Genomic DNA, 22422 nt, shown 5'->3' with positions numbered 1-22422 from the left:
TAGAATTTACTGTAAATCTTGACATTAACGCTAGCGTGAATTAAATGCGAAAATGTGAGTGGTCCTTGCTCGCATTCTTGGCATTTAGGTCTCCAATGGCTGTCAACAATAAGACGTCCTCACTGCACACTTAAAAAGTGGATAGCGGAAATACCAACTTGAACATAAACACAAACACAGTTTATTGAGCAGCAGTTGTAACAAGTACATACTTACTTACTTAAATTAGGAATTTAACATGCGCTTTCCGACATATGCATATTTCGCGCACAGGCCCGCCAGGCCATTTGGTGTTTGGTCAAAAAGGGTATGTCCGAAAAGATGAGGCAACCTAGGTGGGGCTCTTTAGGGTTGCTTACTTAATTTGGAGAACAATTATGGAATTTTGAAATATGCCATAAAAGGTGGAGGGAGGGGGGGGGGGGGACTAAAATGTGTTTGTGTGTTTTTATACGTTTAGAATTTTAGGGTTTATTGGCAGCTTGTTTGTTGTACTTCTATTTTTAAAAGCGACCAAGTAGGCCTGTTTTGATTAGGTATATGCCTAGTGCTTTAAAGGTTTTTAAGTCAAGTACAAGTACATGTATACCAATGTTATTTAAAGAATAGGAATTACACAATGGGCTGCCCGGAGTGAGTTATCACTGCTCAGGAATCAAGAGCTCTCCATACCAACCAGTGAACTGTTGTTGGTTCAATTATTTTATTGCCTTTGAACTTCCTCAATGCCAGTCAACAGAGTAAACATATAAACTGTGTGTTGTTTTTAGGATAACACTGTTTATTGTTTTTACGGAAGTGTTCTACTCAGTGCTAATAAGCAGTGCTATTTGCTGTATGATTGGATTAAGGCAAGGATATGTATCAGTCCACTCGGGATGGGGTGGGGGAGTCGCATTGATATTGAGTCGCATTTTTGGCTAGGGTCAACAGTCTAAGGCTTGGACGTGTCCAAATTTACTACCTGGGTACCCACCCCCTATTACCTGACCCTACCCGGTACCCGCTGTAGGTCTCAAGAGATAGGTACAAAATGTCCAATTGGGAAACGTTTGGCCGTACTCCTGTCAAAATGTATTTAGATACAGGTATAAAATGATCTGGTCATGCATACACTGAAGTTGACTCAAGTTTTATCTTTATGCAAACATATAAAGTCAGAAGGAATGTGTGCATAGTCGGAAAGAAATGTGATCATTTGTCACTTATAGTGCAACCATAGAGTTCTAGATAATATTTTCCATTAAACAATATAATCATGTGACTGACCACGGGTCCGGGTAGTCCTGTGGGTACCCGGGTCCTACTCAGTACCCACCCGACCGAGTACCCGAGTAACCCGTCCCAGCCCTACAACAGTCGTAAAAGATTTTTTGAGACGCATTAATTTCCAGATTTACATTTGGATTTGGTGAAACACACAGCATTCAAAATTCAAGCTAGTCTGCTAGCCTGCGACTACTAAATTGTGCTACGGACAAGACCACAGATGGTTGTCCTAATTGTCTAGAGTATTTGACAGCAATGATTTGGAACCAGTTCTTCAATTTTACCACAATTAGAATTAATTAAGACTGACAAAAAAATGTAAACATCCTTAAGGAAACATGTTTGTCTTGTATACATGGTATAAGCAGGACTTACTTCAAACTCTGAGGACTAGTGAAATCAGGTTTACACTTTTCTACAAATTTCTAAGGCTGAAAATGTGTGTTGACAAACCAAAGATCATAATATCAGTGAATATGACATTCCAAACCACAAGCACCGGATCCTGGTACATGGATTATTTGTCACTGGATCCTTATACATGGATTATTTGTCACTGAAGCCCAGTACATGGATTATTTGTCACCGGATCCTGGAACATGGACTATTTGTCACCGAAACCTAATACATGGACTATTTGTCACCGAAACCTAATACATGGATTATTTGTCACTGAATCCTGGTACATGGATTATTTGTCACCGGATCCTGGTAAATGGATTATTTGTCACCAGATCTAGGTACATGGATTATTTGTCACCAGATCTAGGTACATGGATTATTTGTCACAGAAGCCCGGTACATGGATTATTTGACACCAGATCCTGGTACATGGATTATTTGACACCAGATCCTGGTACATGGATTATTTGTCACCAGATCTAGGTACATGGATTATTTGTCACCAGATCTAGGTACATGGATTATTTGTCACCAGATCCTGGTACATGGATTATTTGTCACCAGATCCTGGTACATGGATTACTTGTCACCAGATCCTTAGGTACATAGATTACTTCTCACCGGATCCTGGTACATGGATTACTTGTCACCAGATCCTTAGGTACATAGATTACTTCTCACCGGATCCTGGTACATGGATCATTATCATCAGTACATGACCTCATAACATGATTTTCTTCCCATTTGTAACAATCATAACCCCAAACCAGTGGTCGATGGTAAGAGCACAATCCATATTCCATGTCAGGATTGAGTCAACTCTTATAGACGACACCCAATTCCATCATCATAACCTATTTCAACAATAATGAACTGGAAACCCATTTATCAAAAACTGTCAGACTGACGGATGACTTGACGAATATCAGCAGTCTGTGTGTAAATTAGGTCAGTGCACACACGTAATTGGGCTCCCTGACTCGTGACTGTGAGGAAACCTGGCTGGAGACAGGTGACCAGCTGCTAACTACCCAGGTCTAGGGGCCCGCACATGCTTTGTAGTTTATAAGGCGAGATCTCAATGTAACAATGACTCATACAAAGTCATCCTTCATCAATCACTGAGCCTGTTAATGATGACTTTCAGCATCTCAACCTGACTCTTACCTAATGTAACAAAATATCACCCAACACTTTCAGTGTACAATGTACAGATTTATTTACCATTTCTTAAGTTTCAAACATAATTTGTTACATTTTTTTGGAGTATGAGTTTAAAATTCTGAGATGTATTTTTTCTCAAATAACAATGATAAAATTCTACCTGTCGCAGTCTACCACGCCATGGTGGTAGAGTCCAACATATCTGTAACCTTTGATCCTTTATGTCAGTATCGTTTTAGAGACATTTATTTTTGGCAAGGAGTGAGTGAGTGATTTTGGTTTAACGCCGCTTTTAACAGTATTCCAGTTATATCACAGCGTGTCAGCTTAATGTTGGAGGAAAGCCCAAAGTGATGCAGGTCTTAGACGTTTACCACTTCGGTGAAACCCACGAGCACGGTATGGTGCTGACAAACCTAGAAACATAATTGGGGCGAACCGAGATTCGAACCCACATTCATAGGTTTCTGGCGTGCCCAAGGGACGCAACTCTGGGAATTGGGGCGCCTTAGACGACTGGGTCACCCGTGCCCCCTTTTGGGAAGGAGCTGCAATGGATCACATTGGAACAACCTAAATGTAACTGAGTATTTACACTAGGAATAGCAAATCGCTTCTATTGTTTGTTTGTTTGTTGTTTAACACCGCACTCAGCAATATTCCAGTATAATGACGGCAGTATGTAAATAATCGTGTATGGACCAGACAATCCAGTGATTGATTTCATGAGCATCAATCCACACAAACAGGATATGATGTTATGCATCAACCAAGTCAGTGAGCTTGACAACCTGATCCCGTTAGTCACCTCTTACAACAAGCATAGTCGCAGTTACGGCAAGCATGGGTTGCTGAAGACCTATTCTACCCCGGATCTTCATGGGTCAATCACCTATATATACTGTATTCACCAACATAAGCGTTGTGGATGCTCAGAAAATTGACAAAGTGGATGCTTATTAAAATCATACATGCGTTAAATTTGTTTTTGGAGATCAAGTTGTAGCCTTGCTCCAAGGCTGTACTGAATGATGTCCATGGGCGTACAGTAAATCTATCCTTATAGTAAGCAAGTCTAGAGCAGACAGTACAAAGTCCAAGGACGCCAGTCTGTCATCATCTTCCCGAGGCAAGGTTGTTAACTGACTCTAAAAGTCCAGTTTCCACCCTTGCTGAACTTGGCTGGAATTACTGGGCTCAATCGTAGCGCCACCAGTGGCTGTTACAAATTAAGTCCCTTCTATGTCTCTCCTATGGACCAATCAGATTCCACCTCTCGTATCACTTGCATTTGCTTCAAACGAAATGGCAGCGCCCAGTCAAGATGATCTGATCGATAATCAAGATCTATATTGTGAGAAAACGGGTCTTACATCGCGAAGTACATCAAATCACTTGAGCACCTTGATTAAAAATTTGAAAAGATTCCGAAAAATATCTGTTGACAACGAGTTGGCACTGCACAATCGACCAAAATCTGCAGGATAGTTTACGAACCGGATTTCGATTTAGGTGCGCGATTTTGAATGGACTATGCATAGACTCGTTAGTCCAGCCAAAATCCAACTCCATAATACCAGCCTTGTTCGGCAAGGGTGGAAACTGGACTTTAATAGCCAGTTAACTCTCTTGCCTCGGGAAGATGGCCTGTCATACATGGTCATAAGGACAATATGTTCTATTTATTTATATAATCTAGAAAATGTGACTTTAAGTAACAATTATTGCCTTAGACTTGTGCAAGTCTAATCAGCTAGTAGTGAACAAAGACAGATCAAATGAAAATCAAACCAAAATCCGATGATAGTTACAATACAATTATATATCCTTCTACAATGCTGTTTTCTGTTACCAATGTGTAATACACAAGAAAATAAGGACTGCCATGGAAATATTCGGTCTTTTCCGGCAGCGTTCATAACGATTACAAAGAGACTGGTCAAGAAGTTGATCAAGCTTTCTAACTGAAGCCGGACACTTAATAATGACAAATAGTAATACAACAAAAATAGAGGGCTAAATATTTAAATATTTGGTGGTATCCTTCAAAAAGGTGGTTAGCACCCCCACCTGCTGTATTCTCATATATTGATATTATATATATTGCCACGCTCTTGAAACATACACAATTGAAATCCCATTATGAACAGCCAGCCTGTTATCAGTATATGTGAATATATGCAGTCTGACTGTCAGTGTCCTGCAATATATCACATTTACAGCAGCCTTGTACAGCTGACTGTCCAACCCATCTCCACATAGCAGTCAATACTGCAACATGGCTACTGGTCCAGGTCACACGTTGACGACTTGCATGTTTCTCGTAAAATGTAAATAAACTCAGGTTGTTGTTGATTTGAAAAGCATGGTGCGAAATTCCTTGTATAAGGGCACCAACTGTTATAATGGTAGCGGCAGAGTCAGTGTGGGAAATAGTCTCAAAATACCGCTGGCCAGGTGGGTTAGCATGCCTTCAAATTTACTAACCTGTTTCAAATTTCACAAGCTTAAATAAACGACAGTGTATTTTTCCAGAAATTTGATTCTGCAAAGGTAATGAATAAAGTAAACCCAAATTGTAAATCATGAGTCAAATATTATGAAGGGGTAACTAGGGGTCCGCAGCCTGAATTCGTAACAGATATTAAATTGATTTTTCACATTTTTATGGTCGTATTGATTTACATATACGAGAGAACTTTTTTAATTTTGGTAGCTTTTTTGCACACTAGGCACAGTTGCAATACATGCTGATGCAAAGGTCACACTTGAAAGTCATACCTTTTAACAAAACACACCTTGTGACGATATTTATTATCTGAAGCAAAAGCTCCGTATCATCTGCGTATTTGTGTAAAATACACAAACTAAATTACCAACACTCCTTTCAGTAGCATTTAGAAGTTGGTGTGATGAATTAAGACGAGTTCTATGGATGAACAACTTCTTTATTACAATTAGTGCGACGTTTCGGTGTAGATCCTAACACCTTGATCAAGGTGTTAGTATCTACACCGAAACGTCGCACTAATTGTAATAAAGAAGTTGTTCATCCATCAAGGTGTTAGTATCTACACCGAAACGTCGCACTAATTGTAATAAAGAAGTTGTTCATCCATAGAACTTGTCTTACTTTAAATTACCAACAGCCAATTAATTTTGAGCTGCTAACAGACAAATACGTATGAAAACCAGAACTTCAGAACTTGGCATAATTACCCAGTACATCTTTTTCAAATTGTGTCCCTGTAGTATTTTTTACAGTTCTTTCTTCTAATCAAATGTAAGCATCACACATATATATAACTGAAGTAAAAAATATAAAAGTTGCAACATCTCATATTGTTATTAGTTTATATATGTTACACCCTTGCTGTAAGAGGCCACTATGCTTGTCATAAGAGGCGACTTACAGGATCAGGTGATCAAGCTCGCTGACTTGGTTGGTGCATGTCATCGTATCCCAATTACGTGGATCGAAGATCATGATGTCAATCACTGGATTGTCTGCTTCAGACTCGATTATTTACAGCCATCATATAGCTTGATTATTGCCGAGTGTGGCATTAAAAGAAGAAAGAAACAAACAAACATAACTGTCAATTTATCAAAACTCCTAGAGTAAATATGATCCTCATGATGACAGAGAAAACACAGACTCCTTGTATTTAGGGTTGTACACACATCCGGCCTACCAAAGGAACTTGCAGTGTGTAATATCCACAAAAACCTGTCAAATGTATACCCTTCCACAGTTGAAATTCAAATAACAGAGGATTTTCTCAATGACAATGACAACACTCTTAAGTCATGTGGTTTACCATACTGTCCGTTGTATCAAAAAGTACCAATCCGCTGATCAGTTGTTTCTATGGTCAACATGATAATACAGTCTATTTAAAAGGGAAGTGTACATGCAAAAATCACTTTCTTTCTTTTTCTAAACAAAACGCAATTTTAGAATTAATTAGTATCTGTGTTTGAAAATATACACTCATTTTTTTCACAGTGAAAGTAGGAAGCTCACAATAGTGTGAAAATGATATGCCGTTATAAGGCCTTCGTTTTTCGCGCTAAACAGGCCTGAGTTATCCCCCTTAGATTATGACGTAATTGGTGCCAATTCAACTGGGTCCCTGTCTATTCTCAACGCAAAAGATATCAAGTACCAGTTTGCGGTAAAACAACATGGCCTACGACACACTCAGGCGCAGTGGTAACTCAGCATAACACTATGCTGGCTGGCATCTGCAACGCTAGAATCACACACCTAGACCTACACCACGTGAAGCGGCTCTAACAAAGCATGATGACGTCATAATGTTTATCAATTGGCACCAATGACCTCATATTGCAAGGGGCATAAGCCATGGTGTTTTTGTTGTGGAAATAGAACACTTGGTAAATGTGAAAAATATAAATCGTTTTAATGCGAAAAATATGTTAATTAATTGTGATATTTTTATATTTTTGTCTATGACACTTCTAGGTTAACACTTTTAATGTGGAAAAAGTACAAGAAAAATAGGTTAATTTCCGTGTGAACTTGCCCTTTAAGAAACAAGTGATGAGTGGGAGTTGTTTATTGTACAATAAAACACTGCAGGGAGAATAAACTATGAGTTGCGCAGCCCCGAGAGGTTTATTCTCCCTGCAGTGTTTTATTGTACGATAAACGACAGCGCGACGTTTATTTTGGGATATGAATATAATGTACAGCCTCTTAAATGATGTTAAAAAATGTACAAGCTTTAAAAATATCCACCCATATTTAAATAATGATGACTCCCTGAATAGAACCCGACCTCGGCAATGTCGGACAAATCCATTTTATGAACAGGGTGATTAAATTTGGTCTTTCCCTCATATTTTCACCATTCTCACGTTGATTATCTGTCCCTTTTCTCCCAATAACGATTGACTTATCTCTCCCACTTTTGGACGCGATTGTACTGTCTTTGCGTTTATCTACATCTATGGGGAAGACGACTCACTAGACACTTCCCTCTCAAAAATAACATCGTCCAATTTACGACGTCATCAAGTTTCAAGCGCATGCTCAAATCTCCAGGAATGACATCATGATTGAACAATGTTTTATCGTGAAATAAACCATGCTTCGTTCTTCATCGTTCTTTGCGATTTATCACGTTGCCATCTTATATAGTACAACAATTGACAATGAGGACAGTCTATTTGACATACACGATATACCAGCCTTTTAGACTTTTTAATAGAAGAAAACAAACTATTGCACTATGATGTGATAACTGTTATGACTATAATAGTCAGTGCCAGAGCTCCAGATAAGCTGCGTATTTGCGTAAAATACGCATAAAAAATGCAGATATACGCAGTAAAATAATACTCAATCATATCAAAAACGCAACAAACATTAAAGATACGCTACAAAAATCAAACTTGTGCGTATCATCAAAATAACCCTGTGTATTCGATTGGCAAATCAGCAACTTATTTTGAAATTATAAACGGCATTCCGTCAACTTTGCCAAACTCAACGATGACAGTTACATCATGATCATTTGCAATCACACTTTCTTGTGGAAGTATCGTGGTATTTTTTAGTCTTATAAAGCTCTCGAACCCACACAACAACAGTTTGCAGGGACTAGATGAATAGTGTTTTTAAATATTTAACTTATATACCCACATGTGTAAAAACTAGTGGGTAAAAGAAATTTGAATACCCAAATAGAATTACTGATACCCAGTGATTTTAAAATGCATGGGTAAAATACCCACAACACCAAGAGCTTATCTGGAGCTCTGAGTGCACAAATGGTTTGATTCTCTACCAAATTCTTAAATCTTCACATGATGCTAGTTGTTTCTTTGTTGGTTTGTTTATTCAAGTTGTCTGTTGACAACTTCAACTTTTTAATCAGTAATGACAAAACAACACACCATTGCTGACAATGAGTAGTCATTAAGTGAGTGAGTTGGTTTTAACGCCGCTTTGAGCAGCAGTTCTGTTTGATCACGGGAGTCACTGCTTCATGGCTGGAAAACCCCGAAGTGATGCCGGTCTTAGACATTTACCACAGTTTGGTGAAACCCAGGAGCATTATGGGAATTGTGTCGTAAAACCTAGAAAGAGCATCCGGGTGATCAAAGATTTTCACCTCGACACCACAACGATGATGATTATTATTATGTGCAGTTGACCTTGTATTGTAATTTGACTACACCACAGACAAATAATCAACAGGGATCAGGGTTTGACAAATAAATACATTTTGACAATCACATGACAATGTGGACTTTCAATAACTGAATGTTGACAGGGATAGACATAAACCAAGAAAGTCTACTGGCCTAAATAGTGGTAACACAACATAGGAAAACCCCAAATGTTCAAAATTCTACCAGCTCTCAGAATACCTTTAGCATGCTTAGCACTGGTAAAACTGACTGAGGCTAGTGCCAATTTATATATCTGGTTAAATATGTTAAATTAATATGCTAAACAATCTGATATAATTCTATTTCAACATCAACACATATCAGCGTTTCTAAAAAAATTAGAATGATACAAAATAAATATCTAAATTTGGCATGTTAAAGTTATCTTCTACATGTTCCTACTTCAAGTTAGACATTGTTATACAGTGCCATTGGGCTGAAACCACTATATTATCTACAGGTACAGTGTTGTTTCTTGGGTGTTTCAATAAAATAAAAGAAAGTGTGACTATTACAAAGGTTTTGACCACTTTCAATGAAAATTAATGTAGTCTGTTTGATGTGGAATGACTGTGTGGTATGATGTAACAATCTTTTAGCAAAACGTTAAAAAGAAGATATAGATCTAGGCCTAATATCTATCTGACAAGATTCTTACTTCTCCAATATTTTTTCATCATCATAATCACACGGTATCAGTCTCTCTTATTCAAATACTTAAACATACTGATAATGATATCAGCTGGACAGTCAGATAGCAGAACAATATGTATTACAGATTGAAACCACTTTTACTTACCATGTCTAGTGTTGTCTGTCGTGGATTTCAACTTGAGAAGTGACAGTGTATTAGGAATCAGATCCGACTTTCCAAAGCTTAATAGTTCAGAGTATCCCACGTCCAATCACACTAAGAGCAACTTCTTAGACAGGCTCACCTGCGTATCAGCGAACTGTTTCTCTCGCGGTGACCTGACACGGGTCATCTAAATCTACGTCACGTGAATGTCAGCTAATCAGATCCGCCACGGGCATGTTCTATAAAGTCGCCACGAAATAATTGTAATTGCAGCTTAATATTTCAGTCTTCCTTCTCAATTGACACAGATATATTTTAACAGAGTAGCGGATATTTTAACACTTCGACAGCCGATTACAACATTGATTAGACTACAATTAACTCTAAAACAGGTTGCCGATTCACAGTAACATAAGCCACACCCACTTCGAATGAGACCCTGGGCTTGGCAGGTGTCAATCTGAAATATTTTAATGGCCAGTGATTTGAAATAGTTGGAAGTGACGAAAGTGCTACTTCATGTGCATATCACTTAATTTTTAAAAGCCAAAACTTAACTCATAAATATAAAAAAAGTGTTTGGTTTCGATTGTTTCATTCACGTTCAAAGATAGACTGGATCCTGTCTACCTAAACTAGCTTGCGTCGCGTACCAACAGTGTAACCAGTTTAATTCTAAGAACGGAAATTAACAACCGGAAATGTAACTCAGTTCGCTGCGTATTATTAAAATTTGGCATCGAAATTGAAGGATAGTGAACTATTATTATAGTCTATATGTTTTGTTTTTGTCAATACTATTTTCACTAATCAACAAGTCATTTTTTTTTAAATACAACGCTGGAGTAAAATCATTCGAAATTATCTTCATATAGCTTTATGTGTATCATGAAGGAAGTCTCATGATCAGAGAAATTTGGAGTTTCAACTTCTGCTAAATAACTATTTATGAAGTAATCTGCGTCATGTTTTTCGGCGGAGATGATGAGGATCAGGATTTCGTGTCGGGAGGAGGAGGAGGGTATGTGCTGACAATCAAAATGAAAGCTACACGCTTAAGATTAATTCTCTACACGAGGGGGTGTGACATCCGTCGGTGACAGATAATGTACACAACATGTATTGTTATCATGATTACCGTGAAAGACATTCAATTTCTTCGGTTTTACTAGCTGTGGAAATTCTATTTTAAAAGACAGTATTTTGGGGATAAATACCTTCCTTTGTAGATTGCACGGAAAGTGTTTTTTTATGTCGTAAATAAACTGAAAAAAAAGAAACACATATGAACATGTACGGTACAGTGAATATTGGGAGCCCCTTTAGAATCCTGTCTTATGGCCTGTATTACAACTTCTCGTGAGGATGATCTCTGTCGTAGGTCACGTGTCTCAAAGACAAGCAACCAGTATTTTTTAGAATCCGTCGGACGCGAACATAGGATCTTCGGATTGTTAGCCCGACAGCTAACTGACTGAGCTACATCCACACTGTGAAACTATAAGTTCAATTTTACCTAGTCATGCCAACGATGTTACGAAACTGAATAGTTGACGGACACTTACAAAGGTTACGGGTAGGCATGGTGTCTCCTGACTTTATACTACGGACACTTACGAGTGATCCCAATGCCATTTGGCACACTTGTCCTATTCCGTAATCTACAAAATACCGAGTGGTGAGGAATGAGCCGATATGGCGCGAACTGAAAACGGCTCAAGGCATCAAATGTCGAACTATCAGGTACGCAGGAATGACATATGTATTTGTGTGAAGAATATTAGGAACCGCTATAGAATCTATAATAGCCACTAAATGGGTACCTAACCCTAATGATCGTAAAGGGGTGATTGATCGTATAGGGGATCCAAGGGCTAAGGATAGAGTTCGGGGGAACCTATCCTATCACCGGCAGTATAATATACCTAATAAACTGCATTCTTGTGCATAATATTAAAAAAAAATATATGTATGATAGTTTCCATTTATAATCATTTTAGCCACTTGAATTATGAAAAAAACGCAATAAAAATATATTGAAAATAAAAGTGCTGTCAGAAACTAGCGCTAGGTATAAAATGCCCCGCTGTAGGCTATATTTTGTAAACAAATATTACAAGGGTTAAGGATAGAGTTCGGGGTAACCTATCCTATCACCGGCAGTATAATATACCTAATAAACTGCGTTCTTGTGCATAATATTAAAAAATAATATATGTATAATAGTTTCCATTTATAATCATTTAAGCCACTTGAATTATGAAAAAAAAGCAAAAAAATATATTGTAAATAAAAGTGCTGTCATAAACTAGCGCTAGGTATAAAATGCCCCGCTGCAGGCTATATTTTGTAAACAAATATTCAACACTCTCAACATCGCTGGGCATATTCAATGACATTGCATTTTGATATGAAAGATCACTGGGAGGAGCTTATGCATACTCAATGACCCTTGATGTCACAGGGCATTGCTTCACCCGTGTGACTGGCAACAAAATACTACAAATTATGTCATAGGGTATTGTCATGTGTTTGAAAAGTTTGTGGTACTGTATTCTAAAGGTAGGCTGAATACTGTTTAACATTGTTTAATGCTCTCTGAATAATCTGTAGTTGTGGCAGTTGTACGACCTGGATTATATGTTATTTAGGAGGAGATGTGGTGGGCAGGTGGTTCAAGTGTTTGCTGGTACAGTGTTCCCTCGCTATTGCGCTCTTCAACATAGCGCTAACTCGGTTATAGTGCGCGGTAAAGCACAGCTCCAAACATTTGCTAACATAAACTCAAGTTTTCCAATGACACAATGTTTTCCCCCATCTCATAAAACATTATCAGCTGATCACCGCTATCGCGTAACACCGGAAATACCAGTCAACAATTATAATTATGTTTACAATAATTTCGGCAAAATTGTATGCGAAGTGATCGGTAGATTGCACAACTCACCGTTATTTACAGCAACCATGGTCAGATTACCGCTATTGATGCCTTGAAACAAGCTTTAGTTGCAAGAGAATGGATACACATATCATAAATGCCGTACCATGACTCGCTAAAAGTCAAATTTGAGGCAGTTTGACTATTAAATGCCAACATAACGTTTTCGTAGTCGAAATACATGTAGCGCGTGAATTCTCTACGGTGACTGGTCAAATTGTTCCATACATAAAAAAATATCCTGCATGCCACCTGTACGAAAGTGCTATGCTTATGATTCTAATAATTTTAAGTATATTCAAATATAGTGGAAGCTCCAACTGAAATAACACGATATTGGAATATATTATTCCTGATAAAAAATAAAAAATCAGATAGAATTTCTTCTGACCATTGCATCAAAATTCTTTGAAGTTGTACCATTGGGTACGTTTTAACTGAATCACCGGTAGATTGGGAGGAAACGTGTGCACAGCTGATTGCTATTTCCGCTTAGTTTACGAGAAAATACATATGGTAATCTTAATCTCTGCATATAAAACAATGCCTTAGAGAGCAGGAAATACATTTTAAAGGGTAAATCATCATGTCTAGTGATGTTTTATATCACATTTCATACTTTAGTGACCAAGTTTGTTATACCTGTTTATTAACCTGAGTTCGCTGAAGGGATACAATGTGTTTTTTGAAAGCGCATATTAATACTCGATAATCTTTTTTTACACTATGAATCATAAACAACTTTTATTCTAATCTATTTTTAGACTCTGAAACGTGCAACGTAGATTGTGTTAGGTAGGCAGAGCATGTATACTGTTTTGTTGGTCATCTACCACCTACGATTCGACCTTCGTTAGACCGCTGGTCATCTATAAGGGTCCTCAATTATTTGGCCCCCGAACGTAGCGTTATAGCGAGGAATCACTGTAATGCCAAAGTCAAGCTGGTTTAATTCCCCACATGGAATATTACATAACAATGTGTATCTTGTTGAGGCTGCAGGGTAGAATTAGTCTCATGTAACCACTGCTTGTCAATGGAGGCAAACAAGAGGATAGGGCAATCAGACAATTAGACTCGGTTTATGGATAACAACTTCTTCAATTACTGTAAAGGTGATGTTTGTTTCGGTACCCGAAACCTGAGATCAAACACCTCCGTCAATTCTTCGCTCACCTCAACAATTTTCAACCCAATCTCGTTGACAAAGATGAGTGAAAACTTGGCGGAGGTGTTTGATCTCGGTTTTGGGGTCAGCAGAAGAAAGGTTGATGGCTCAGTTAGTGAGGGTAGGGATGATGCCAGTCTTTGTTCTGGGCCATATCAGCAACTGCCCCAATCACAAGATCAACTGGGAAAATGTCCAAACCCTCTCCAACAACCTCCATGACTTCACTGAGAGAAACCAGAAGCAGTCCACATTCGCCGCCACAGGCCATCAGTCAACAGAGATCAAGGCTCATTCATCCAAATCTCATTAAAATCAGACCTCAGTTCTCGCTACAGCTAAACAAAGATCTGAGGACATCCCATTACGGGTCATGTCAGAACGACCTTTCATCTGACCAATCAGAGCATTGCTTACCAGATTATGAAAGTGACAGTCGGAATGTGATTTCTGATCATGCAGCCTCGAAAACTTTAACTCCGAACGATAGTTACGGGTTTAACGACTGTATCCATACAATCTAGACCATCTATTAGCCATTCCAGAATGTTCTTTTGTTCAGGTTTCAAATTTGTAATCGAGAATTTGTCAAAATATGTTTCGAAGTGTAGTCGCCAATTTGAAATGAGTGCCGTAAAGCACGAGAAAGCTGCCTTCTGATTGGTCATTCCATTGGTCGGTCAAAGTTCGCGCAAGGTCGGTCTGACGTGACCTGTAATGGGATGTCCTCAGATCTTTGTAGAGGTAGCGAGAACTAAGATCTGATTTTAATGAGATTGCTTTCATCCCGTCCACCTACTTATGAACTCATTAAGCAATAATCACCATACCTGTGTATACTTCTGTTTAGTGGCTTCCTGTCTAATTGGCTTCCACCTCATGTCCTGTCTGTCCATCGTGTTGTGACAATATTATCCTTCTGTTGTCATTACTTGACCTACTCATGTCAATACCCATCATGTATGCAGTTGTTGGTACTGATAAATCCTCTACTGTTAATCCTCCACCTACTATATATATTCTGTCCCATGTTTATTCAGTCTTGCTTGACAACGGTATAAGGATCTATACTGAAATGTGGCCTTTACAGTAATTAAGGAAGTCGTTATCCATAAGTTGTGTCTTCTTTGTCATCCGTCAACTTTAAAGTAACGCCGACTCATGAAGATCTGGGGTAGAATAGGTCTTCAGCAACCCATGCTTGTCGTAAAAGGCGACTAACGGGATCGGGTGGTCAGGCTCGCTGACTTGTTTGATGCATTGCATCAATTCCAATTGCGTTGATCGATGCTCATGATATCAATCACTGGATTATCTGGTCCAGACTCGATTATTTACAGACCGCCGTCATATAGCTGGAATATTGCTGAGTGCGGCGTAAAGCAACAAACAAACTAAACTAAACTAAAGTAATGCCTATTAAACAGTTAATGTTATCCTACCCTGACAACGTAGGGCGCTGCTCATAATATCAACCACTGGTTTTTCTAGCCCAAACTTAATTACTTGCAGACCACAAAGATAAAGCTGTGCTATCATGGCTGTTGCAGAATTCAGTTTTAATTAGTACAATCAAATGAATTATAAGAGATCTGTCTTTTGCAGAATAGATTGCAAGTAATTCCATGTCATTTGATTGTATTCATTTGTATTCTAATCATAATCTTTATCATAACGTCACAACTTCTGATTGGTATAATCACATAATATATAAATATGTGCTATTTTTTAACATATGTAAAAGGGTGGGGATATTAATTACTTTGTCCGTTTTTTGTAAGCATGTTTTTGTTCCACCCAAATTTAGTTTCTACACAGAAAAAATATCAGGATTAAGTACATAAAATTGCAGTGAAAATGTTCCGACCCGGTAGTGAAAAGCTCCGACTGACAGGAACAAATGTTTGGGTGTGTTCATGAGCAATGTTCCTGTATATTGTTAAGGTGCAACCTGAAAACCAGGGAAACTAAGACCTACATACACATGCAATACACATAATCTAAAGGAAAAACAAAAGAAAATGATGGAAAAGAAAGGCATGTAACAAAACCCAATAGTTAATTAATGGTAAAGGTGAATGTGAAAACATGTAATTATTACGGAAACAGATAGAAAGCAGAGCCCAAAACGCAAAACGTGTTTATGACAAATGACTTAACAAAAAGGGAGTCACCAGTGAATACTACTGCTGTCGGGATGAAGTATCCCGAAGACTAAACAGAAAAGGAGAAAACATTACCACGGCAACAGAGATACATGTATATAAAAAAACATATTTTTATTGAATTTGTTATGAACACACAATGCCATTTATAAAGTGGTCAAATGTAACAAATGTTATAGATCACATACTTTGTGTACCCCTCTGACAAGTGTAAATTGGCCCGACTCCTATGGCCGAAAGGTATGGCCGAAGTAAAGTACAGATTCTCGTATTTTTGGGGACAAAAAAATTGAAAGTCCGACATCTGGTAAGCTAAATCATGTACTTTGTGTACCCCTCTGACAAGTGTAAATTGGCCCGACTCCTATGGCCGAAAGGTATGGCCGAAGTAAAGTACAGATTCTCGTATTTTTGGGGACAAAAAAATTGAAAGTCCGACATCTGGTAAGCTAGATCATGTACTTTGTGTACCCCTCTGACTTTGAAAGTGTTATCCCAAATATGTTATTCAAAAATGTTAAGGGAAATGTCAAATGGGAATTTTCTCACATAGAGCATTTGTTCCTTGCTTAAAATTCCTTTATGCTTTCTCCCCCCCCCCCCCCCCCCCCACCAAAAAAAAAAAAACCCACCAAAAAAACCCACATTAAATCAACCAAAACAACAACAAAATAAGCCCCATTTCTTGATATAGACCCATCACAATATCCCTCTTTTAGACAGTTTGACAGTTTCTCAAGGTAGATCGAACATGTGTGTGAAAGTTACAGCATGACCGAGGGGCGGTCGGGTAGCCTAGTGGTTAAAGCGTTCGCTCGTCACGCTGAAGACCCGGGTTCTATTCCCGACATGGGTATAATGTGTTAAGCCCATTTCTGGTGTCCCCTGCCGTGCTATTGCTGGAATATTGCTAAAAGCGGAGTAAAACCATACTCACTCACTCATTGCTGCCACCGCCATTGAGGTGGCCATTACATGAGCTTCATAATCTCAAACCCAGAGTATAATGACATGTACCAGGTATATATTTTATGTGTATGAGGGAATGTCTTTATAGTGGAATGCAAAAAGGTTTATGACTGACTTGGTATTTCCCGGATAAATTTTAGCATGTTTAGTTTGTTGATTTCATCAGTTTGGTTCAAGATTGCAGACTGTTTTTTAACGATCAGCATCACTTGATTGTAAATGTTCCGGTCAATTAGTTCCTATTTCAACTCCATGCATGGTTGTAAAGCACCAGCACAGTGGGGAGCTGTGATTGGTTCAGCTGTGGTATACAGATACTCACTCACTCACTCCAGCATGACCGAAATAAATTTCAGAGTGATAGGAACCCAAAACTGGACGTGATATGCGCCTCCAAAGGAACAAATGTTGGTAGTAAATGTTTCGCCAGAGCTTATATATATGCATGGAACCAAATCTTGTTCACAACATTACTATCGAAACAAGAAAATAGCCACATTGAATTCTGTTTATTCAACTATTTGCAGCTCAAAACTGGCGAACTTGTTTGGTATGGACAAGGCGAGCAACAAGGGAGGGAATGAATCTCTGACATACACAGCCCCCAAACAACCAAAGAGGAAAGGTTTGGACTGTTTCTGCTTGATGCTCATAATTATTATTATGTGTGGGCATTGTCCTTGATATTTGATAATGAACATGATCACTGATGATAAATAATCATGATAATCATGATAATGCAACTGGGACAAAACTTAAATTTGCAATATGCACATTTTAAATATTTCTCTTTTAATTAAACGTTTCTGACTTTTTATTGATCTTTTTACCTTTTGCCCAGTATTATGTCAAGATTTAAAATTATTCCTATCACATACCGTATTCGATGTAATAAGCGCCCAGGGCGCTCTCAAAATTAGAAATAGGGCGCTCTTATTAAAATATTATTTTGGTGAAAAAAACACAGTTGAAAGATAAATTTCGTGTTGATGTACGACAGATATATTTTTCCAGAATTTAATTGCCTATAATTAAGGTTGCATATAACACACAAGTGCGTATAAGTCTTATGAACATTGATCAATCGGAAGGGGTGCTAATTGGGATTGTTCACTAGCCAATATATTCGCAAATATCGCCAAGGGTGCTTATAAGAGCGGGGCGCTTATTACGTCGAATATTGTAATAACAGTGATATTTTACCATCTTGTAACAGTGTTTGAAATTTAAAGTGAAAGTCAATGTGAACTTGTTATAGTTCTTATCAATGTAAACAAAACATTTGTGGGGAATACCATGGCCACATACCTCACAGACCCCATCCTTTATCATCCGGCATATTATATTTCCATTCCATTAGGATATACACTCCCTGAATCCATACGCCACCAAAGCTTCGTCGGGGAAGTGATGTCGCGATTTCTATTTGCCACATCGCTAACTTAGCACAGAATGTCTTTCACTGATAAGCTTGAAATCAACAACAAATCAAAGTTACTCTTCTATACAAGAGTTTGGGTACATCTAACACGAGGCAAGAACTTGTGATGGCGATTATTACTTACCCTCTTGATAGTTCCTGTAACCATAATCATTTAATTTGATTGGATGGCTACTTTTCAACCCTTTAACTTGTTTAAGTGGCGACCATTTTGCTGGCAAAATGCAACATAAATCTATGATTGGCGACCTAAATTTATCTCCTGCTCGCCACTTGGCTACCTAAAAGTAAACATAACTGGTAACAATATCTGGCGTTTTATATTTTTCGGATTACAGACTTGCCGACTCCAAATTTTTAGAAAATGTAAAAAAATAAATCAGGTTTCCGTTATTTTTTTCCCGCCGATAGCCGCGTAGTCAGTTATTTTATTTGTTATCATCACCTTTTAATAAAAAACATAAATTTAACATTGTAAACCAGTAAAGAGTGAGTGAGTGAGTGAGTATTGTTTTACGCCGCTTTTAGCAATATTCCAGCAATATCACGGCGGGGGACACCAGAAATGGGCTTCACACATTGTATAAACCAGTAAAGAGATACATAATCAATCTTTGTTGATCTCAAAGCCGAACATGAATAGCCTCCCTTGACAATTGTCTGTGTTGTAAGTGGTAGAATTTTTATTGTTACAAGGGGCTTTATTGTCACAAATGGCGTCCTTTTGAGCACAGAATATGTTCATAAAGTATGCCAGAGGCATTCTGCATTAATAAAAAATGAATCTGGCTTTTTTTTCTTCTTCTTTTTTTTTTTCCTCCTCCAACCCTACTTTGGGTTGAAAAATCTGTAATCCTAAAAATAAAAAAAGCCTGGCCTAAGATATCTGTTTACTCCTTAAAAAATTTGGATCCTAAAATATTCATATTAGGAGCTGCTTGGCTCCCTAACAAAAAACTTCAAACTGGACTCAATACAATTGTGGCAAAAGGATCCAGGCTCGGAATGAGCGTCAGATATGTTGGATCATCGAGGATGCATGAAATCCTTCTTTTCAAGCACTGTTTCCTAGTAAATAACCTCTTAATTTTTGAAACCCACTCTATATTGATTCATCATAAGAGCAGGAATAGAAATTTGCAAATTTTGTTTTAATTTTACATTGCAAGTTCAAGTAGGTTCGCTCTTTGTTTCAGGCTTTAGTGATATTATAATTCCTGCTGTAAAACTTATGACAATACTTCACTGGCTTGTACACACTGCTATATGTCTTCCGTCCGTGAAGATCCAGGACAGCATTAGTCTTCAGCAACCCATGCTTGTCATAAGAGGCGACTATGCTCGTCGTGAGAGCAGACTAACGGGATCTGGATCATGCTCGGTGGCTTTGTTGAAGCATGTCCATTCCAGTGGCATAGGTCAATGCTCACCTCACTGGATTGCCTGGTCCCGACATGATTATTTACAGACCGCCGTCATTTAGATGGAATATTGCTTAGTGCGACATTAAACAACAAACAAACAAAACAAAACAAATATATCTGTTCACTTTGCTGGGTATTGGTGACGCTTATGTTGAATCAGCAAATGAAATGAGCCCTTGTATAACTCATGGGAGTCAAAGCAGCCCTACTCCATGCATGAACGGGTGGTGGGATAGCCTCGTGGTTAAAGCGTTCGCTCATCTTGCTGAAGGCTGGGTTCAATTCTCCACATGGGTACAATGTGTGAAGCCCATCGCTCGCTGCGATATTGCTGGAATATTGCTAAAAGCGGCGTAAAACCATACTCAATCAATCACCATGCATGAACATTTTTGCGAAACACGACCACCGACGTTCTGTCGAGCCTGTGGCCATTGCCATTTATGCAATGTTATCAGAAATATCAAATGTCATTTGTCAGAGAAATCCCTCTCACTGGAGTGAGTGAGTGAGAATGGTTTTACGCCGCTTTTAGCAATATTCCAGCAACATCACGGGGGGGGACACCAGAAATCGGCCTCACACATTGTACCCATGTCGGGAATTGAACCCGGGTCTTTGGCGTGACGAGCGAACGCTTTAACCACAAGGCTACCCGACCGCCCCCTCTCACTGGGAGCAAGCTATGGTATGATTCATCAGTTAAATTAGCACTGCATTGCAGTGTATCTGATGTATTAAGAGATGATGGAGGACAGTAGTGTGCACAGTCCCATGAAGTGTAGATGATGGCTAGCAAACAGTGGAGGCTAAATTTCTATCCCTGCCTTTTTGAGCTAGTCAATTTGTTTGTGTCTTTCCTAATCAGTTGCTACTTCTGCACATGGATTATTTTTTGTCTTCAGAAGCCAGCCCCGATGGAGGCGCTGCCCCGGCCATCCTCAGTGCTACAGTAGTTCACGCCTATAAGTAGTCAGTAACATTTCAGATTTACACCTAGCGTTTATTACACACTGTGTTCTCCCAAAACCTCGCATTTGTTCAGTAGCTGTCGTACCTAATATGTAAAAGGAATATTTTTTTATTTTAATTAATTTAAACTTTCCATTAACATGAATAAGATTCACCTGCCTGTATGTTTCTGCACAGCTGCCAAATCCAGGCTTGTACACTCTATGTGTTTTATCTTTGGTGTACCAGGATCTGCTGATTGTTATTTGAATTTTCCATGATTATGAACCTTGGCTTGCCACCACAGTGCTATCACATTAAAATGATAATATCACAATACGTTTAGATTTATACCAGTATATGGTGTTTTTCAAAATCATGCCTATTTTCTTTGTTGGCCAAGTTTAAATAAGTGACAAATGAAATGAAATTCTGAAATTCATCAGCAATATTTTGTATACGTATCGCAATACATGCATCATTATTGCGATAAATTGCAATACGAAAATCAGACCAATGACCATCACCATTATCACAATAATCTTTATTTAGGCTAAAAAAACAATAGTCTTGGTTCTCAGTCACCACCCGCATCATCATAAAGTCTGCCGCATGTCTCATTATTATTTCCATTTTCAAAAAAAAATAAAACATCCTTATACTTAAAAACAATGCAATCCAATATAACACACAGTTACTTCCCTTTAAATGCGCACTGCTTTACTGTGCATCTCGTGTTAATGAGGCAATAGGAGTTGCATGCTTATAAATTATATCTGTTTTATAACATACAAGTCTGAACAAGCAAAAACAAAAACCACCACCCGCTCAAACTATATTTTCAAAAGTCATTACCTGAGAACCAATTCTTTTAATTTTTTTAAGCCTTTAAGGCTTTATTTGATTTAAGCCTTATTTAAATTTAATTTTAAGGCTTTTATTAATAATTATATTTCTATTATGTTGGAGCTGTTGTGTACTTGCAGCGTAGAGAACCAGTATGCCAGTCAGGGGAAACTAGGCGTGGCTGTCCTTGGCAACCATGCAGCCAAAGATGTAAGTCTTCATCTGTACTCACAGGCGAAAGAAACTTTGATCGTATGAAATTATAGAGAACTTGAGGAAGACTCAAGATGCTGTATGACTTTCTCTATTTTTGGGGGGCGGTCGGATGGCCCAGTGGTTAAAGCGTTTGTTCGTCACGCCAAAGACCCGGGTACGATTCCCGACATGGGTACAATGTGTGACGCCCATTTCTGGTGTCCCCCGCCGTGATATTGCTGGAATATTGCTAAAAGCGGCGTAAAATCATACTCACTCTCTCACTCATTATTTGTAAGTCTCCTAGCAGTGTGGACAACCACTTGAGAAGACAGACCAGGGCCCCCTTGCACAAATCGATCTTAGCGCTAAGACTATTGTTAGCCTATGTTAGAGTATGGGAGTTAAGATCATCTTAGCGCTAAGATCGCTTTGTGCAAGTGGGCCCAGGTCAGCTGGATTCTGTGTAATACATCTAGTTCTTGTT

General features: G+C 38.4%; 2 protein-coding genes across 7 annotated transcripts in view; one reads left to right on the top strand and one right to left on the bottom strand.

The window, feature by feature from the left end:
• Positions 1-10436, bottom strand: part of LOC124139281 (high affinity copper uptake protein 1-like) — a 51839-nt gene extending 41403 nt beyond the window's left edge. Inside the window, exon 1 of the mRNA XM_046506226.2 lies at positions 9839-10436. Within this exon, the coding sequence (XP_046362182.2) occupies positions 9839-9841 (3 nt within the window). The 5' untranslated portion in view covers positions 9842-10436. The remainder of the gene's footprint in view (positions 1-9838) is intronic.
• A 282-nt stretch (positions 10437-10718) lies between these two features.
• The window catches only part of LOC124139282 (FK506-binding protein 15-like), an 84463-nt gene continuing 72759 nt past the window's right edge, over positions 10719-22422 (top strand). For all 6 annotated transcript variants that reach the window (XM_048389601.1, XM_048389600.1, XM_048389605.1 and 3 more), the window contains exons 1-4: positions 10719-10859; positions 17606-17703; positions 20849-20915; positions 21881-21950. In XM_048389601.1, coding sequence (XP_048245558.1) covers positions 10804-10859; positions 17606-17703; positions 20849-20915; positions 21881-21950 — 291 coding nt within the window. In that variant the 5' untranslated portion in view covers positions 10719-10803. The remainder of the gene's footprint in view (positions 10860-17605; positions 17704-20848; positions 20916-21880; positions 21951-22422) is intronic.

Source organism: Haliotis rufescens, unplaced genomic scaffold (genome assembly GCF_023055435.1).
Source record: "Haliotis rufescens isolate VD_foot unplaced genomic scaffold, xgHalRufe1.0.p SCAF_8, whole genome shotgun sequence".
Classification (NCBI taxonomy): Eukaryota; Metazoa; Mollusca; class Gastropoda; order Lepetellida; family Haliotidae; genus Haliotis; species Haliotis rufescens.
Note: the sequence above shows the minus strand (reverse complement) of the source record. Positions and strands in the feature narration are given on the sequence as shown.